At 33.5% G+C, this 15549-nt stretch overlaps 1 protein-coding gene and 1 non-coding gene across 4 annotated transcripts in view; one reads left to right on the forward strand and one right to left on the reverse strand.

The window, feature by feature from the left end:
- LOC111505302 (beta-1,3-galactosyltransferase 5) overlaps positions 1-10581 on the forward strand; it is a 39179-nt gene extending 28598 nt beyond the window's left edge. For all 3 annotated transcript variants that reach the window (XM_074182689.1, XM_023160079.2, XM_023160080.2), the window contains exon 2: positions 1915-10581. In XM_074182689.1, the coding sequence (XP_074038790.1) occupies positions 1929-2978 (1050 nt within the window). In that variant the 5' untranslated portion in view covers positions 1915-1928 and the 3' untranslated portion in view covers positions 2979-10581. The remainder of the gene's footprint in view (positions 1-1914) is intronic.
- A 788-nt stretch (positions 10582-11369) lies between these two features.
- On the reverse strand, positions 11370-15396 carry LOC111505187 (uncharacterized). The gene is made up of 2 exons (XR_012467317.1): positions 14940-15396; positions 11370-11935 (listed from the first exon to the last, which is right to left on the reverse strand). It is a non-coding gene; the product is annotated as an uncharacterized protein (transcript).
- Between the last annotated feature and the right edge of the window lie 153 nt (positions 15397-15549).

Genomic DNA, 15549 nt, shown 5'->3' on the forward strand with positions numbered 1-15549 from the left:
TTAATTAATCAATTGATTACAAAAAATAATTTTTTTTGCATATTTTTTAAAATTATTTTCTTATAAATACAAGTATTTTATTTAAAAAACATACACTTATTTATTTGCATACTATTTCCTGAGCTTTTGAATTAATTAAGTTCAATGATTGTCAGATCAGGCGAATCCCTCTAGATAATCGTCAGATTATGAGACAGCACGTCTAAAACATAAAGATGAACCATATATATCTTAATCTGACGCATTTGAGTATTTCAAAATGGCGAATTATTTTTGCACATTACAATGATGGCCGCGAGTTTGCGTCAGATCGAAATCGTCAGATTATTGAAAGAGCTTTTTTTTGGTGCACTTAACACCCCCTTAGAAAATCTGACGCGCTCGATTAAATTTTTTTTCTTTTCACTTTAAATCATCACGTACAACCAGCCGCATCATGCAAACAATCAGATTAACATACGAACATTGTTAAAAATACGTAGGACATTGATGCTATCAATATTTGACGCCCTCGAGTATGTCCATGTAACAGTAGCTATTTTTTTACATATTTAAAAATCTATAGCCGCTTGTCCCAACGATGAAAAGGTATATTTTATATAAAAATTTTTTCTCCTCATCATCTAAGCTTTGCAACCTAATATGTCTCGAGTAAATCCCCATTATGCATCATGGGTTCCCCTACTAGAAGAATTTTGGCATGATTTGACTACAGTCACATTTAGATTTGGCGTGGTTTTCTTCTGAGCATGCGTACACTTTTGCAATTGTGATTTTTAAAAATGGGGGATACTTTGAAAATGAATCTTATTTTTAGATATTGCTTTGACCATTCTGTAGGTTGTTTTTTTTTCTACCACACAGACAAACAGTTTAAAACCTTCGGTATCGATCTAAATGTAGAAGTTTGACAAAAATCAATCCTCAAGTGGTTTATAAATATAGTTTAAAAAACTAAAAAACATGCTTTCAAAGAACATCGAACTAAAAAGTTGAAAATTTTTAAATAAGCTTAAAACAATAACGAACGAAAAATACTGGTATTATTGTGAAAAAAGCGACAGGCGCTTGATATGCAAAAAAATATAGCACAAAGCGCCCACGCTTTTTTTACAATAATACTGGTATTTTTAGTTCGTTATTGTTTCAAGCTTATTTAAAAAAATATTTTCAACTTGTCAGCTCGATGTTCTTCAAAATCGTGTTTTTTAGTCTTTTCAAACTATTATTATTTTATCTAAACTTTTTGATCAATCAGCCGTATATTGTTTAGGAAAATGACAATTGATATTTTCTGATCCCGGAGAGGGAGCCTGAAAATCACCTACCAAGCCCAAGGAACCAGGCGCACAAAGGAGGGTTACAAATAAGGCAGCAGGCGCGCGTGTCAATAAAAAAATACTTTTTTCAAATGAAGAAATACGTGTAAGTTCAAATTATAACAAGAAGGTTACGTAAAGCGCCATCTGCCCGCGAATAGATCAAGCAATAATGTCGATATATCAAGAAGGTTACATACAGCGCCATCTGCCCGCGAATATAACAAGCAAAGATGTTGATAATTCTGTCAAATACAGATCCCGAGCTTGAGAGTTACAAACAAAGAAACATACATACAGGTGAAGCTAATAAAAGCGGGTTAAAAAAAGGTAACCAAGCCAAGAGAGCACTTAGTTAGGCAATTGACGACATCTTTACCCGAGTTTTTCATAAATCCAACTCTCAGAACCCTCTCATGATTTGAAACTGTTCGGAAAACTTCATTTCCAAAGTTATATCGCTCTCTCGGCGGCGAGTGCTGCGAACAAAAACTCTTGTCGTCTTATCAAAAATAGAATTTTCCCAGTTTCCTAGATTCACAAAACTGAAATTTTCTTCCACTCTGAGCGCACCTAATAGTTGTTTTTGTTTCAGGATGATCCTTGAAGATGCTTGAGAGAAGACTCTGGTCGAATATTGGCCTGCTTCTGATCGCATTTTTTGCCTTCTTAGGATTATGGCATACCTTCGTAAGCTCCCGGTTTCTCCAGGTCGTGCCCACGTCAACTACATCAGCATATACTCTATATACAGAAAGCCAGAGCGGATATCCTAGTCGAGCTTTGCAGTTACCAGAAAGAGATTATAACCAACTCATAGACTTAAACTTCAATTTTTCTATAGTTAATTTCATTTGTAACGATAGTCAGCCTTTACTGCTTCTGGTTTTAGTCCATTCGTCGCCGTCAAATTTTGCCAAAAGGAAAACCATTAGGGAAACCTGGGGGCAAAAGGATGAAAACATAAAGGTGCTCTTTCTAATAGGTAGCGTTACCTCCAGTGATCTCCAAAAGACTTTAGAAGACGAAAACAGGCTGCACAATGATTTCGTACAAGGCACATTTTTGGACACTTATAGAAATATTACTTACAAACATGTGATGGCTTTCAAGTATTCTATTTATCATTGTCCGCAAGCCAAATATATACTGAAGACTGATGATGACGTATTTGTTAATATGCCAACAATGATGAATTTTCTCAAGTATGATCTGTCTCCCTACGGAGCCGAAAACGTTTTGTTCTGCACGCCTAGGAGGAACTCGAAAGTGCTGAGGTCGTACCGATCGAAATGGAGAGTGTCGTTCGCCGAATATCCAGATAGAATTTATCCTACTTATTGTCCCGGATGGACTCTGCTGTACTCTCCTGATGTTGTTTTTGCACTTTATAAGGAAGCACAAAAGGCCGCGTACTTTTGGATAGATGATATTCATATAACTGGTACTCTTATTAAAAAAATTAACGTGGTTCATACTGATATTGAATCTCTAGTTTTGTCTCAGTGGAATCTGTATAAAATAGTTAGTTTCTATTACAATGTATCTGATCCGTTTTTATATGGCAGGGCCAATATGAAACAAAGTGAAATTCGGGCGCTCTGGAAGTTTGTTAAAATGCATGACGCTCCCAAATACATATTTAGAGATTTTCATTAATTAAGCACCACAAATAGATAATTTGGAAGGGTTCCAGAAATGTTCATCATTAATATATTCTACACTTATTAAGTGGGCCAACACAAGTGACGTATATAATTATATGTTTATAATGGGGAATGTTCCCCAATTTGGGTTATTACAGCAAATGCAAGTTTGAACAAAATAAAGTTGAGTTTAATTAATGAGTTTTTCAAATTTACTTCGAAAAGTATTCAAATTGATGTTTCAAATGTTGAGTTTTAATTTTTAAAGGGATTTGTTTCTAATTCACATATTGGCAACAGCGCCTATATCAAGTTGAAATAATTTATACGTACCTAGATATTCTACTTTAAAAAAGGAAACTTATCTTTATAAATCAATAATTGAGGCAAAATATAAATTATAGTTCAATACCACCTCCACAAGCCACATAAACAACAGTTGTTTTGTTATTTATTTATATAGAGGAAGATAGGTTAGGTGCACAAAATGTCATATGTCACAGAATGTCTCGGAACTCGGAACATAAGTAAACAGAACAGCACGCCTCTGAAATATGTCATCTTTGTTTGTCTCATGCAGGTAACAGATTCATTGTCCTTTATTAGCTATTACCGATGTTGCCAAATGGTGAAATAGAAACGAATCCCTTTAAATGTTGAAAGCATTATTTCCATCCTTTTTAAGTATTTAAATATTTTTTTAAGGAAAAAGGTTGAAATGATGAGTTTAAAATGCGTAGTTTTAGAGCTCTTTTATGAAAACTACTTGATTTTCGTCAGGAGGAACATTCCCTATTATGCAGTATTTCGATTCAGTAGTCCTTATAGCTCTGTTCTGAAACATACAGAATATTAAGTGACGTGAAGTGTTTGAGCTAAGTACGATACACTCAAATTACTATACTCTAAATATAAATTGAAATGTCAGAAATTCAGAGAGTTAAAAATCCTACAGCATCACCTCAACATAACCGATTTCGCTTATCAAGTTCTTTTCTTTTATGTAAAAGAATTTATGGAAGATCAATAGAACTGTATATCTGAAATTGCCGTACCGTGCAAGGATTAACGAGGTCTTACCTTTTAACGGGTTGGACGATAGGAAGTGAAAATAGATTGTCCAGCCTCGCGGCTTGAACCACCGGTTCACATAGCGGTCGATTGAGTGAGTGGAGCAAACCACCCACGGCAACCTGACCGTTGTATTAAACACCTACTCCTGATAACATTCCTACTAAATATCAACCTTCAGTTTGACAGGTTTCAATTTGAAGATAAGACACGAATGGATTTCAAGTTTGGATTAAAAGTATTCATATTCTACGGCTACCGTCTATTCAACGAGTTTATTCCACTTGTACATACCAAAGGGCGATTATATTTGACGCTTTTTAACTCAAGAATTGAAACTTTCGGAACATCAGGGCCAATTTTATAATTGTCTGTTCACCCGATAAAAAGGGCCTATGACTCTACCTCCAATCAGGCTAAATATAGGCGATAACAAGGGTACACCACATAATACAAATTAGCTAACAACTGACCATATTAGAGTATACTCCGTATAAAATTCTTACTGGACAAAGGATGGAAAAATACAACAGAGACTAACAGATTAATCGCAAGGAGGAAGCTTGTGTCACGAACTTGTACAAGAATGGAAAATGGGGGAGATGGATACACCAGTTGATATCCAACATATCTTACATACGGTAAAGTGGATTATTTTATAAATCAGGCAATTATTTTATATCCTAGGGTACAGATTTTTAAAATTGTCGTTCGTAGGAAAGCTTCAGCTGTTAACTGAAAAACAGATTTTAATGGACTGATCAGTGAAACAAAAAGAAAAGAAAGTAGAACTAAACTATATCCATCCAACAAAAAAAGGAACACAAAAAATGATAGATGCGTCATCTCTTCTATTGCATCTATTGGGTAAAATAATCGAGCCTCCTTACGCGGGCAAATCAGATTTAACTGCAACCGGCTGGCGGAATTCATTGTTACAGTGTTGGAATGGTCAGTTACGTTTTAACGCCTGTGGTGTGTACATATACGGCATTTTAAAGTTTGAAATATTTAAAATGTCAAGTACTGATACGGCTGAATAAACTGCTTATTTGTAACCATACACTCCACCTAAAAAATTTTCATACACCCAGCAGCATATTACAAAAAAATCGGTCGTTTCTTAGTGTGACTCTGTAGAAGTAGCTTTGTCTGGGACATCACGTGCATTATGCATTTCGGAGCACTCTGTGGCTTGGTTAGGCAGAGTATAGGTAAAGGACCCAGATAGCTACGGAAACTCTCACCTGATAGGTGAATCTATTACGTTTTCTGGTTAAAACGAGATTTTCTTCTCCGACTTAGAAAAACTCAAATCATGCATTACATCGGCACACTGTGCTCGACTATACAGGAAAGATAGTGAAGTTTATGAACGCAAAATCAATTTCAATGAAATAAATGGAAACCAAATGGTCAATAAAATGGAAATAACTGATATGTATGTTGAATCATTAAAATGGTCCTTTGGGAAACCCCGCCTAGGAATTTATCCGACAATGTATGATATAATTTTATTATTACTCACTTCAGGTTGAATTTCAGTAAAAAAGAAAACAAACTACAGTCTTTTTTCTCGTTTGTGAGTAATAGCGTTGCAAATAAGCTAAATACGGCCCTGTTATTCACAAATTCACAGGAACTTTGGTGCCCTCGACATCTGATGGGTAGTCATCGTGAAACATGTATGGCTGTGGTTGCGAGAGAGAAAATGGTCAAACTGAAAGGGGTATATTTTTCAGGAGACTTTAGGTTTTGGGAAAAACAGCTTTTTGCCTCCATCTTCCGCATGAACATTGAATAACACGAAAGAAAAAGTACTATCGAAACAACTGCTTTCATATGAATACTTATTGATTTATACGAAATTCGTTCGTTGTAGAATTGAAACAGATATCATTCATAGGAACGCTACACAACTTAATATATGAAAGAGTTGCGATATAAAATTTCACTTACGTGGAACACATGAAACCAAAAACCTAATACCTCAACTCTAAGATCAGTGTCTGATAAGAAAGCAATAACCAACCAACACAGAGAAAGAAGTCTAGTGATTTTTGAAAACTGAAAATGCCTTAAAATTTCTGAATCGGAATGAAAAGATAGCCAACCTAAAAAGGCGCAAAATTTTCCAAATACAACTTTCCAATTCTGATGTAATACGTACCAACTTTTTGGATACCCTTGCATTCAAGTTTCGTTAAGAAGAGGTTTCTATCTGTTCACATTTGAAAGATGACCGATCGTATTACAGATGAGTCAAGGAAAGAATACACATGCGTTATCAATAAAATACTTTATTTTTTATGACATCTCTTTCTTCTACAGTACATCAAAGAAAGAAAACAAACAAATGTAAGCCTGCGGCAATTTCTATTGAATTGTGTAGTTTCCATGGTTTCAATTCTTTTATACAACACAAATTGGTCTTTTATCAACTAGTAAACTATGGCTATGGTGTGGAAATTACAATTATTCCTAGCTTAAATTTACTCAGTCCGAATTGAAATTTCAAGAGCATTGCTAGCATATTCGTCAAAATTTCATTGACGTTTGTCAGTAATTGGGCTCTGGCTGAGAATAAGATGCCTATACACTGGTGTAGCGACTAATGCGTGTAGAATTTTGATGCAAATCACGATAAACGAATTCAAGTAGGTCTTGAATTCGTTAAGTTTCATTAGATATTCTGTATAGTGTAGAGCCTTCTTCATCGTAACGATGTGAATTATGATTCATGTCTCAGAATTAGTTAATATATTTTGAACTGTTCAAATTATGGCGAACCTTAAACGTCAAGTCGAAACGCAAAATTTGGCTGCATTTTGCAATATTGTCACTTATTTACTTCAAAGATAAGTTTTCAGTATAGGGAAAATCCTATGTTCTACATCAATTGACAGAAATTAAATAAATGGAAACCTGACTGAGACATCAACTTCTGGATACTTCTGAATAACATAATTCTCTGAAACAAAAGGGCAATAGGCACAACATCCAAGTGTAGACATCTTACCTAAAAAAAAATTTAAAAAAATATATATGCCATGTGGTCCACCTTTCAGAAAGTTATGTTTCTATATAAAACAACTTCCAGAGTGAAACGTATCGCTATTGAAATGCCTTAGCCTATCATGGAGGTAATGCTATTTTGCTGTAGTATGTTGCTTCATGCTGAGACTGTCCTGCAATAATAAGGGGCAAATACTCCGGATCTGTGGGTGATCACAGATTGATTTCAAGAAATTTCTTCATGTACATCCTAGCACCAATGTCTATTGGATGAAATTTAACATCCGTCGTGAAATTAGCAACAGAATTAGTTTCATGGCAGTCAGTTTAGAATTTCATTCATAAGTCTAATTAGTATATTTATGTAGTTATTGATGAAGCTGGCTATTTATGTAATTTTTTTAGGCTCAAACATTTGTTTTCGATTGTTTTGTTTTAATTTTTTGAACTTCAGTGGTTGTAGTGGTCCTTTAAAAGCAGAGGAAAAATTGGACAAATCGTAGAAAAATGGCTGTGATACAATGGTCTAACGGACACTGTATTAATTCACATTCAATCCCTTTGTTTGATGTGATAGTAACATTGTGAAGATTTGTAATGATTCTAATAACCGTGAGATCTCTTTTTTTATTTTCTGGATATTTATTATAAACTATACCACCTGATATTAGGAACTACATAAGTGTATTCTACGAATTATTTGCATTTTCTGTTTTTCAAAGTAGCTGTTTGCATTTCCAATCTCGAAAAAATATATTGAAAGGCAACTCTGCGAAATCACTTGATTTGCAAACATTTCTGGACACTTGATACCTTTCGAAAATCTAGGATTTTGTAGACCTGAAGTAAAAAAAAAAAATAAGTCAAGTGGGGGGTGGTTATGACCTTGAACCCTTATTCTAGGCTAGGAGGTTGATCTTACTTTCAGTCACGAATTTATATGGCATGGCGAAATAAATGACTTGTTTTCATTTGAAAATCTACTTTCGCAAAAGCTTTATAAATTTTAAAATATTCTAGAAATGATTTTTCCATGTTTAGAAAAGAGGTATTTCAATATTCTGGTTGCACAAACATAATAATATTGTAATCGATATATCAGAATGTTATGATTGCAAGTTTCTATTTACTATCAATTTTTGACACTAGCTACTGAACGCGTCGATTTTCGTTTAATTTCCCTAGCGGGAAGTGGAAAATTCAACTTTCATGACAAAATTTTCCACTCCTTCGTTGCCCTTGGTCCACCAGACTTCCAGATCTGGCCCTGCTCATATCCTTTGCTTCGTGGTTTTACACGACTCCCAAAGACAATTTGATATTATTTCTCTTCCGCTTTTACTACTTTTAAACTACTGATTTTATTTGTGACAACGTGGAACGATTGAATCCATCCCTTTTTTTTACTATAAATCTATGGAATTCATAATATATTGATTTCGTATTTTTTCAAACTTGATAAATATTATTTGTTTTTGTTTGATGTCATGTTTTTTGTCACGAGTATTTACAAAGGTTGGAAATTTATTGAAATATTTTTGTGAACTTAAAATCTACCTACTATATTTACCTATATTAGAAAAAGTGCCTGCTACTTAATATTTATATATTATTGTTAATAGTTTAATTTTATATTGTAGATCGCACAAAATGGGTCCAATAGTTTAGATTGAAAATAAATACCTACCGCCACTTTGAAGGAAATTATGTATATATAGTGCTGATGCTTTAGATTTTTTTGGTAGTGAAGTTTTATCGTTACAATTGAGAAAATGTGTTTGGCTTTCAAAATAAGGCATTCGAAACAACCACAGACTCAAAATTTAAGGGTGTTGAAAACCCTAAATCAGCAACCCCGATTTTCAATGAAAAATGGTCTTACTAGATAAGCCTGTGAATATTACATTTCAAAAATACAATTCACTCTAATATTTCGATCGTAACAAATTCATTGAATTGTATATAGAAAAAAGACATAATTCATTGAACCAACAGTCTTATAAAACTCTTGAGCACTAAAAGCTAGTAGCATACTCAAATATTAGAAAACAATACGGATACAATAGTGGTTGCAAAATTTCTTCATTTTCATTTGGTCATTCCCAAGGGTTTCGCCAGGACATGCCAGTTTCATAATTTTTTTGTATAAAATATATGTTCTCTTAGCTAACGGAAAAAAAAACGTTTTGTAATACGGATACAATATTGGTTTCGAAATTTCTTCATTTTCATTTGGTCATTCTGAAAGGGTTCAGTGTGGGCATTCCAGTTTCATACATTGTTTGTAAAAAACTTCATGTTCCTTCATCTTATTAATTATCGTCCTTCCAGAATGTCCAACATACAAGTTAGATACTTTTGTTTGGTTTTTATTATGACTTTGGGTTGAATTTCATCTCTGAGCTAATGGAAAAAAAATCAGTTTTGTAATTAATCCCTATATTATAAGTTAAGAAATTTTTGGCCATTACAAAACTCAAGTACCTACCAAATATCTATTTGAAAAATTACTATTTAGGAAGACTCGTTTAATATTTATGACTAGTTTAGAATTTCATGTTTACCTACCAAAATAAATTCTTTAAAAATTGTGTGTCTGAAATTGAAGTTGCCTTAGCTCTCATATAGGACTAACTGAAAGTGAGAGAAAAATATTGAAGCAAATTGTTTGTTTTTTTTTAAATCAAATCCACTCGAATGAAAAAGCACTGATATTGAAATTGTAATGTTTAAAATGTCTCTCATTTCCAAGAAAAGTTCATTTACCTTTTTGAATTCCTTCATTGGCGTGTACATTTTTGAAATATTTTTATTTCAGTGTAACAGTATTTAGCTATGCTTTTTTTTAGCGCAATCCGTTCAAATCCCAATTTAATTTAATTTTTTTTTTGTGTAGTATTGTGATAACGAAAATTAAGATGAAACTGATTAATCAAATCTTGTAATTCTTGCCAGTTTTTTGTCATTGGAAATGATTTTTGTAATAGATATTTTCATATATATTCAAAGAATTGATATTATTTATTATCATACTCATAAATCGTACTCAACGTCTGATACAGATATACCTAAATTTTTTCTAAAATCTTTCTTCATCTGGAAAAACCGCCCCCTTCCGTAATTTGAAAAAAGCTGCCAGTTTCGTCATTTTCCAACTTCAAAGATGAAGAGGTACGCTTGGTTTTGAAATATATATTTATGATCCGAATATACCGACTAATTATTTCATTAAAATGTTAATATTTGGAACACAACCAATCTGTGCTTGGGAGAGAGTTTGTATTGAAAAAAACTATTTAAACATTAGGTAGGAACTATTTATTTTTATATACCAGAGATTATGAACAGAAATATTAGGGGGTGGTTAATTATTGTATATAATCGAATATTATACATGAGAAGAAACTTATAATAGCCCAATAAACCTGTAACCATATTTTCATTATCACATTTGTAGCTGAAGAGTTCAATCCTCAATCAAATGTGCCAAATGTGGTACAATTTCAATTGAAATTAAAAATTTGAATCAATTGATTTGTTTTATGTTTTATGACCCTTCCATCTAAAATTTTAGTAGGTACATATAATTATACATTTTACAACTATATGTGTCTTATTTAACTTATAATAGAGAAGTGAATACCAAGACAAAAATATAATAGGAATAAACTATTGAAGCTGGGCGTGTATTAGTTTAATACACTTCTGAGTCCACCTAAAATTTTTCTTCAATATTTTTTAGTTTTTAACGAAAGTGTATGTAAGATTTGCGTATGGTTTCATTTTTCCATCATCAACTGAATGCAAATATCGTCTCAAAATGTTTTTTTTGCCGGATATGCCAATTGGAATGTTTTTAGCTCATCTTCAAAATCACAATTTTTCAAATAGACGAGAGAAATTTGAAAAATGACTCGTGGTAATGAATATGTGGAACACTCCGAACAATTTCGGATTTTATTCCTTCAACTTCTCTCAACGTTGTATTTTTTTGTGACGGCTCAAAAATTACTTATCACCTCGAAAGACATGCTGAATGGTAATTTTATTGAAAAGTAAGTACTAGTAAAGAATGTCTACATGGAACAGAGGAGAAGGATATGATCCATAATAATGGATAAAAGAGATGAGATGATTTTGTATCCTATCCAGGAGAACACGCTAAAATGAACAGGTTCTTCACAACGAGTACCAAATACCCATTGACAAACGATTAAAAACAACATTGAAGAAGTGCGGATGTCTTCTTTCAAGCAAGAATCCTATCTGCTATACCAGATGGTATACCAGAAGAACAAATTATCGCAATTAAACACCATTTTCATAGAAATTTTCATTGTCATACATATTTTTATACATTTACAACATAGAAGATTGTAGGTCAATATTTTACTAACTGAACTAGAGCTTAGTATTCGGTAAAAATAATGTTTTTTTTGAAGGAACTGATGAGTGAATGGTCATGGTACCCTTATTTTGTGCGACATTCCTTTTATCTCGCTTTAAAATTGTTTGCACCTTTTTCTTCTTTTGTTTTACTTTTATGTCAACTTGTACTTGTTTGTCTTTGAATTTTTGTTTATGATTATCTGGCACATTCACACTACAGTCCTCAGATAGCACGTCTTCTAGGACTCCTGACTTTTCGTGTATTGAATCAAACTGAATAACTTCGAAAGGTTGACAATTCGAGATCGATGGAACGTCGTTTTCTGAAGAATATTGAAAATAATCTTCTCGAAGCCTTTTTTCGCATGGTCCACGTTCTTTTGCAGGCTTCACACCTTTCTGGCAGTCAAACTTATGTGGAAATACTCCAGGTTTTAGCTTTAATGTTCCACCAACTAGTTTGTATTTAATCAAATTATCTGTGTCATTTTTAAGCTGTAAAGAAACAAAAATTATAAAATCGCAAAAAAGTATACTTGTCAATACAGAAATACTTTGATAATGAGGCTGAGAGCGAAGTCTATCTGAAGAAATATACAATTCAGTGTGAATGTTACATTGGGATGATTTGAATGAAGTCGTGAACAACCAATATGATCACTAATACAAAATACTGATGATAAATTCACAGGTTAGCCAACTCACCAAAAATACGTGTGGTCCAAATGAGATTCTCATTTGATATGGATCATTGCAAAACTCCCGATATAGAAGGCCCCGAATGAGGCCCTGATGTCCCCCGTTAAAGGATGAACAATTTCCTCATCCATATCCCACCCCAGCCAGGTAGGGCGGGTACACCGTGATGTGTGAGGACTTTCATATCGCCACCACCTCTTAGTCATGAACCCATTTGACCTTCTGACAAAAATCAGCTGCAAGGGTAAGGGAGCTAGGCTCCAACCTGATTGAACTGAAGATGGCTGTCGGTAACACAAAACTTGTCACCGAAAGAATATAAAGATGTCTACGACAAGAACATGGCAAATTACCAAATTGCCTGTACAGAAGACACCGATGAAAATGTGCTGATATCGATAGATGATGCTCAACACACAACATTGCTCAAGTCGTGACTTTCAACGCATTTCCAAATACAGAACTTATAGCATTTAGTTACTGTTATGAGTGAGTTATATTACAGGTTATTTTTGGGATATAACATTGAGCTATTATGCCCTTAATGAATTTGCAAAAATGTATATGTTCCTTCTTTACTTCATTAACAGGAATAGAAAATACCAATAATACTATCATCTAACAGATAGTACAACAAATATGAAAGAAATCCAATAACACTACAAAAACAGAAGAGTTTAAGTACAATAAAATACAAGCATATACATGAGAAATCTTCTTTTCATTGGTTTGATCTTAATAATGTGTGTGGTATAGTGAGAACAACCTATAATTGGACAATATAACTTTTACTATAAACCCATAAATCTTAGATGCCTCTAGAAGTTTAAGATTCATATGCTGAAGAAAAATCAGTCTAGAATCCGAGAAGACGCCTAGATCTTTCATGGAAGTATTAGAATAATAAAACCTCTTCATTGGATAATGGAAAGTGCTGAATTTATTGGAACTAATCATTCCCCACCCTCAGGTTCATACAAGCTTATAAGCCTAATGTAGTTCTTCTCGGCCGTCAGATCAAGACCATATATGTAGTGGTGTTTTCAGCTCCCGACGAAACGAATATCGTCCGAAATTAGAAGGAAAAACGATTGAAAATCAAGAGTTTCTCTTCAAACTCCACATACTCTAGTACTTTTGCGCCACAAAAATTTGAACTTAGGCAACCGTCACAACAAGAAACATGTCAACATTGGTAGTTCGAATGCACAGAGTGAAGCTGTCAGTGGAAGTTCAAATTCTAACCACAAAAATATAAAATATTTCAAATGTAAATAGAAGGGACATTACAAAAATAAATGTCTGAATAGTATTGAAACAAAAGGAGCTTTCAACAAATTATTTTCGACTGGAGAAAACGTTTTTAGTGATGTTCAAGTAAAAAAACATTGTAACAGCCAGCAATGAAAGACTTTTCTTACATGTGTTGGTTATATACATATAAACATTACAGTTGTCTCTGAAAATTAATATTAATCAACTATACAAAAAGCCACCATGTGTGTTCAAAGTATATTTTGATTAGATTGGTTACAAAATATACATTGAATTACTAGCTGAAAATGAAAGTTTACAATGTTGAGGTAAAATATGTCGCAGATGTTTTGGACACATCAATCACAGAGATCTATTGAGGAATGTTGAAGGTATGCATTTTGAAACGATCATATACTGTGCAAAAAAGCCAAGCAAACCAGTCTGACTTTTGAGCATTAATGTAAGAGAGCAACTTCATTATTGGAATTAATACACATGATATCTGCGGGTTCATGAGAGGCAAGTCTATTGGAGCCTCCTAATATTTTATTGCTGTTTGGTGATGATTTCAGTATGATATTTGTTTACTTTTTGAAAATCAAATTTGAGTCACTGGATTATCTCAAGGAGTAGTCTAGCCGTGTTGAAATTAATTGAATCCCAGGCCCTTTGCTGTTTGGATCGGATCTTTCCTGCACTCCTGAGAGGTAATATTTCGAAACCGGTCTGTAGGTGATCTACTCAAATAATTGCTGGATGAACGAGAAACATGCCAGACTAACCCCTGTGAAGTACCTTGTACAAATGTCTGTAGGATATAATTCAATACCCAGCTTGATTTTAGTCGGGAAAGTAGTGGTTTTCCGGCAGGAATTTACTGAAACCTACTGTGTAGGTAGTTGCGAGAGATAGAAGTTTCAAGATTTTATTGGGAAATAAAAATTTGTGGTATGGTTTCTCAAAGGAAACCTAACGTGTTTTATTTCGAAAAACTTTTCCCCGAGTTTTTCCAAATGAACAACCTTCGAATTGATCCCATTCTCACGATCTACTGAAAATAAATACTCAATTCCGCAAAAGTTCACTTGACACTTTGTTTCAAAAACTACTACTGTTGTTAAACATTCGAATGTGTATTTTCAAATGAGAATAAAATCAAGTTGATCTCACATTAAGAGATGAACATTTTTCAAATCATTTTACAATTTTTTTCAAAGGTGACAATTATTTTCAAAGGATTGACATTATACTCTATGAGGTGTAGGTATTTTAGAGGTCAACAATTATCGATTTGAAATGAAAATTGAACGATTTTTACCCGGCAATAAGATTGGGTTGAAATGAAAGTCGGACTCTCAAAAGCAGTATTTTTGTCTGATTTTCCCAGAAAAAAAATTCAAAAAATTGCTTGAGCAACCAAGTTTGGTACTCAGGTATTTTGCAAAAGTAGAACCCGACCGCATATTTTATTTCTAAACTGTAAACCGACCCATATCTCAATATATTATAAAGTCAGAAATAGGCAGACAGTACTATAACTTACATCAAAATGATCTCCACAAACATATTTCGTGCTTTTGGGACCAATCAAGTCACGGCTCATCAATTTGCACCACTTTTTCCTTATATTCATGTCACTTGGTACACGAAAAAAAGCATTATCAGGAGTTTTAACTGTGGTGCTTTGACACATAGGGACAATGCAATATTTGTAGGAGTATTTTTTAGTATCGGTCATCGTATAATAAACAAAACATGACACAAGTAACCTAATCCAATTAACTTATAAATGCCAAAGAAATAGGAGCCACGTGGGCTAGGTCAAGTGACGTCACACTCTGAACTGTCCTGTGACACGAAATCATCTGTGCAAGAAAAACTTTAAATAAAACGAAATAACTCCCTGTTCTTGTTCGATTGTACCCAAGTTTGTGTTTAAAAACATCTTTATCCGATGTTATTTACATTGATACATATAGAATTCTAGATATGAAGGTTGTTCAACAGTATAAGATTTATTACAGAATTAATAAATGTGGCCATATAAATCATTTATTGATTCCTAGCGACATCTCCATGTTAAATAATGACCCGCATTTTGTATCCGTCCAACTTTTACGACAAAACTGAAAGAACATATTTAGTAGTGGATG

Source organism: Leptinotarsa decemlineata, unplaced genomic scaffold (genome assembly GCF_025532065.1).
Source record: "Leptinotarsa decemlineata unplaced genomic scaffold, Ldec_3_MD MMD2_tig00026328_RagTag_RagTag, whole genome shotgun sequence".
NCBI classification, from domain to species: domain Eukaryota; kingdom Metazoa; phylum Arthropoda; class Insecta; order Coleoptera; family Chrysomelidae; genus Leptinotarsa; species Leptinotarsa decemlineata.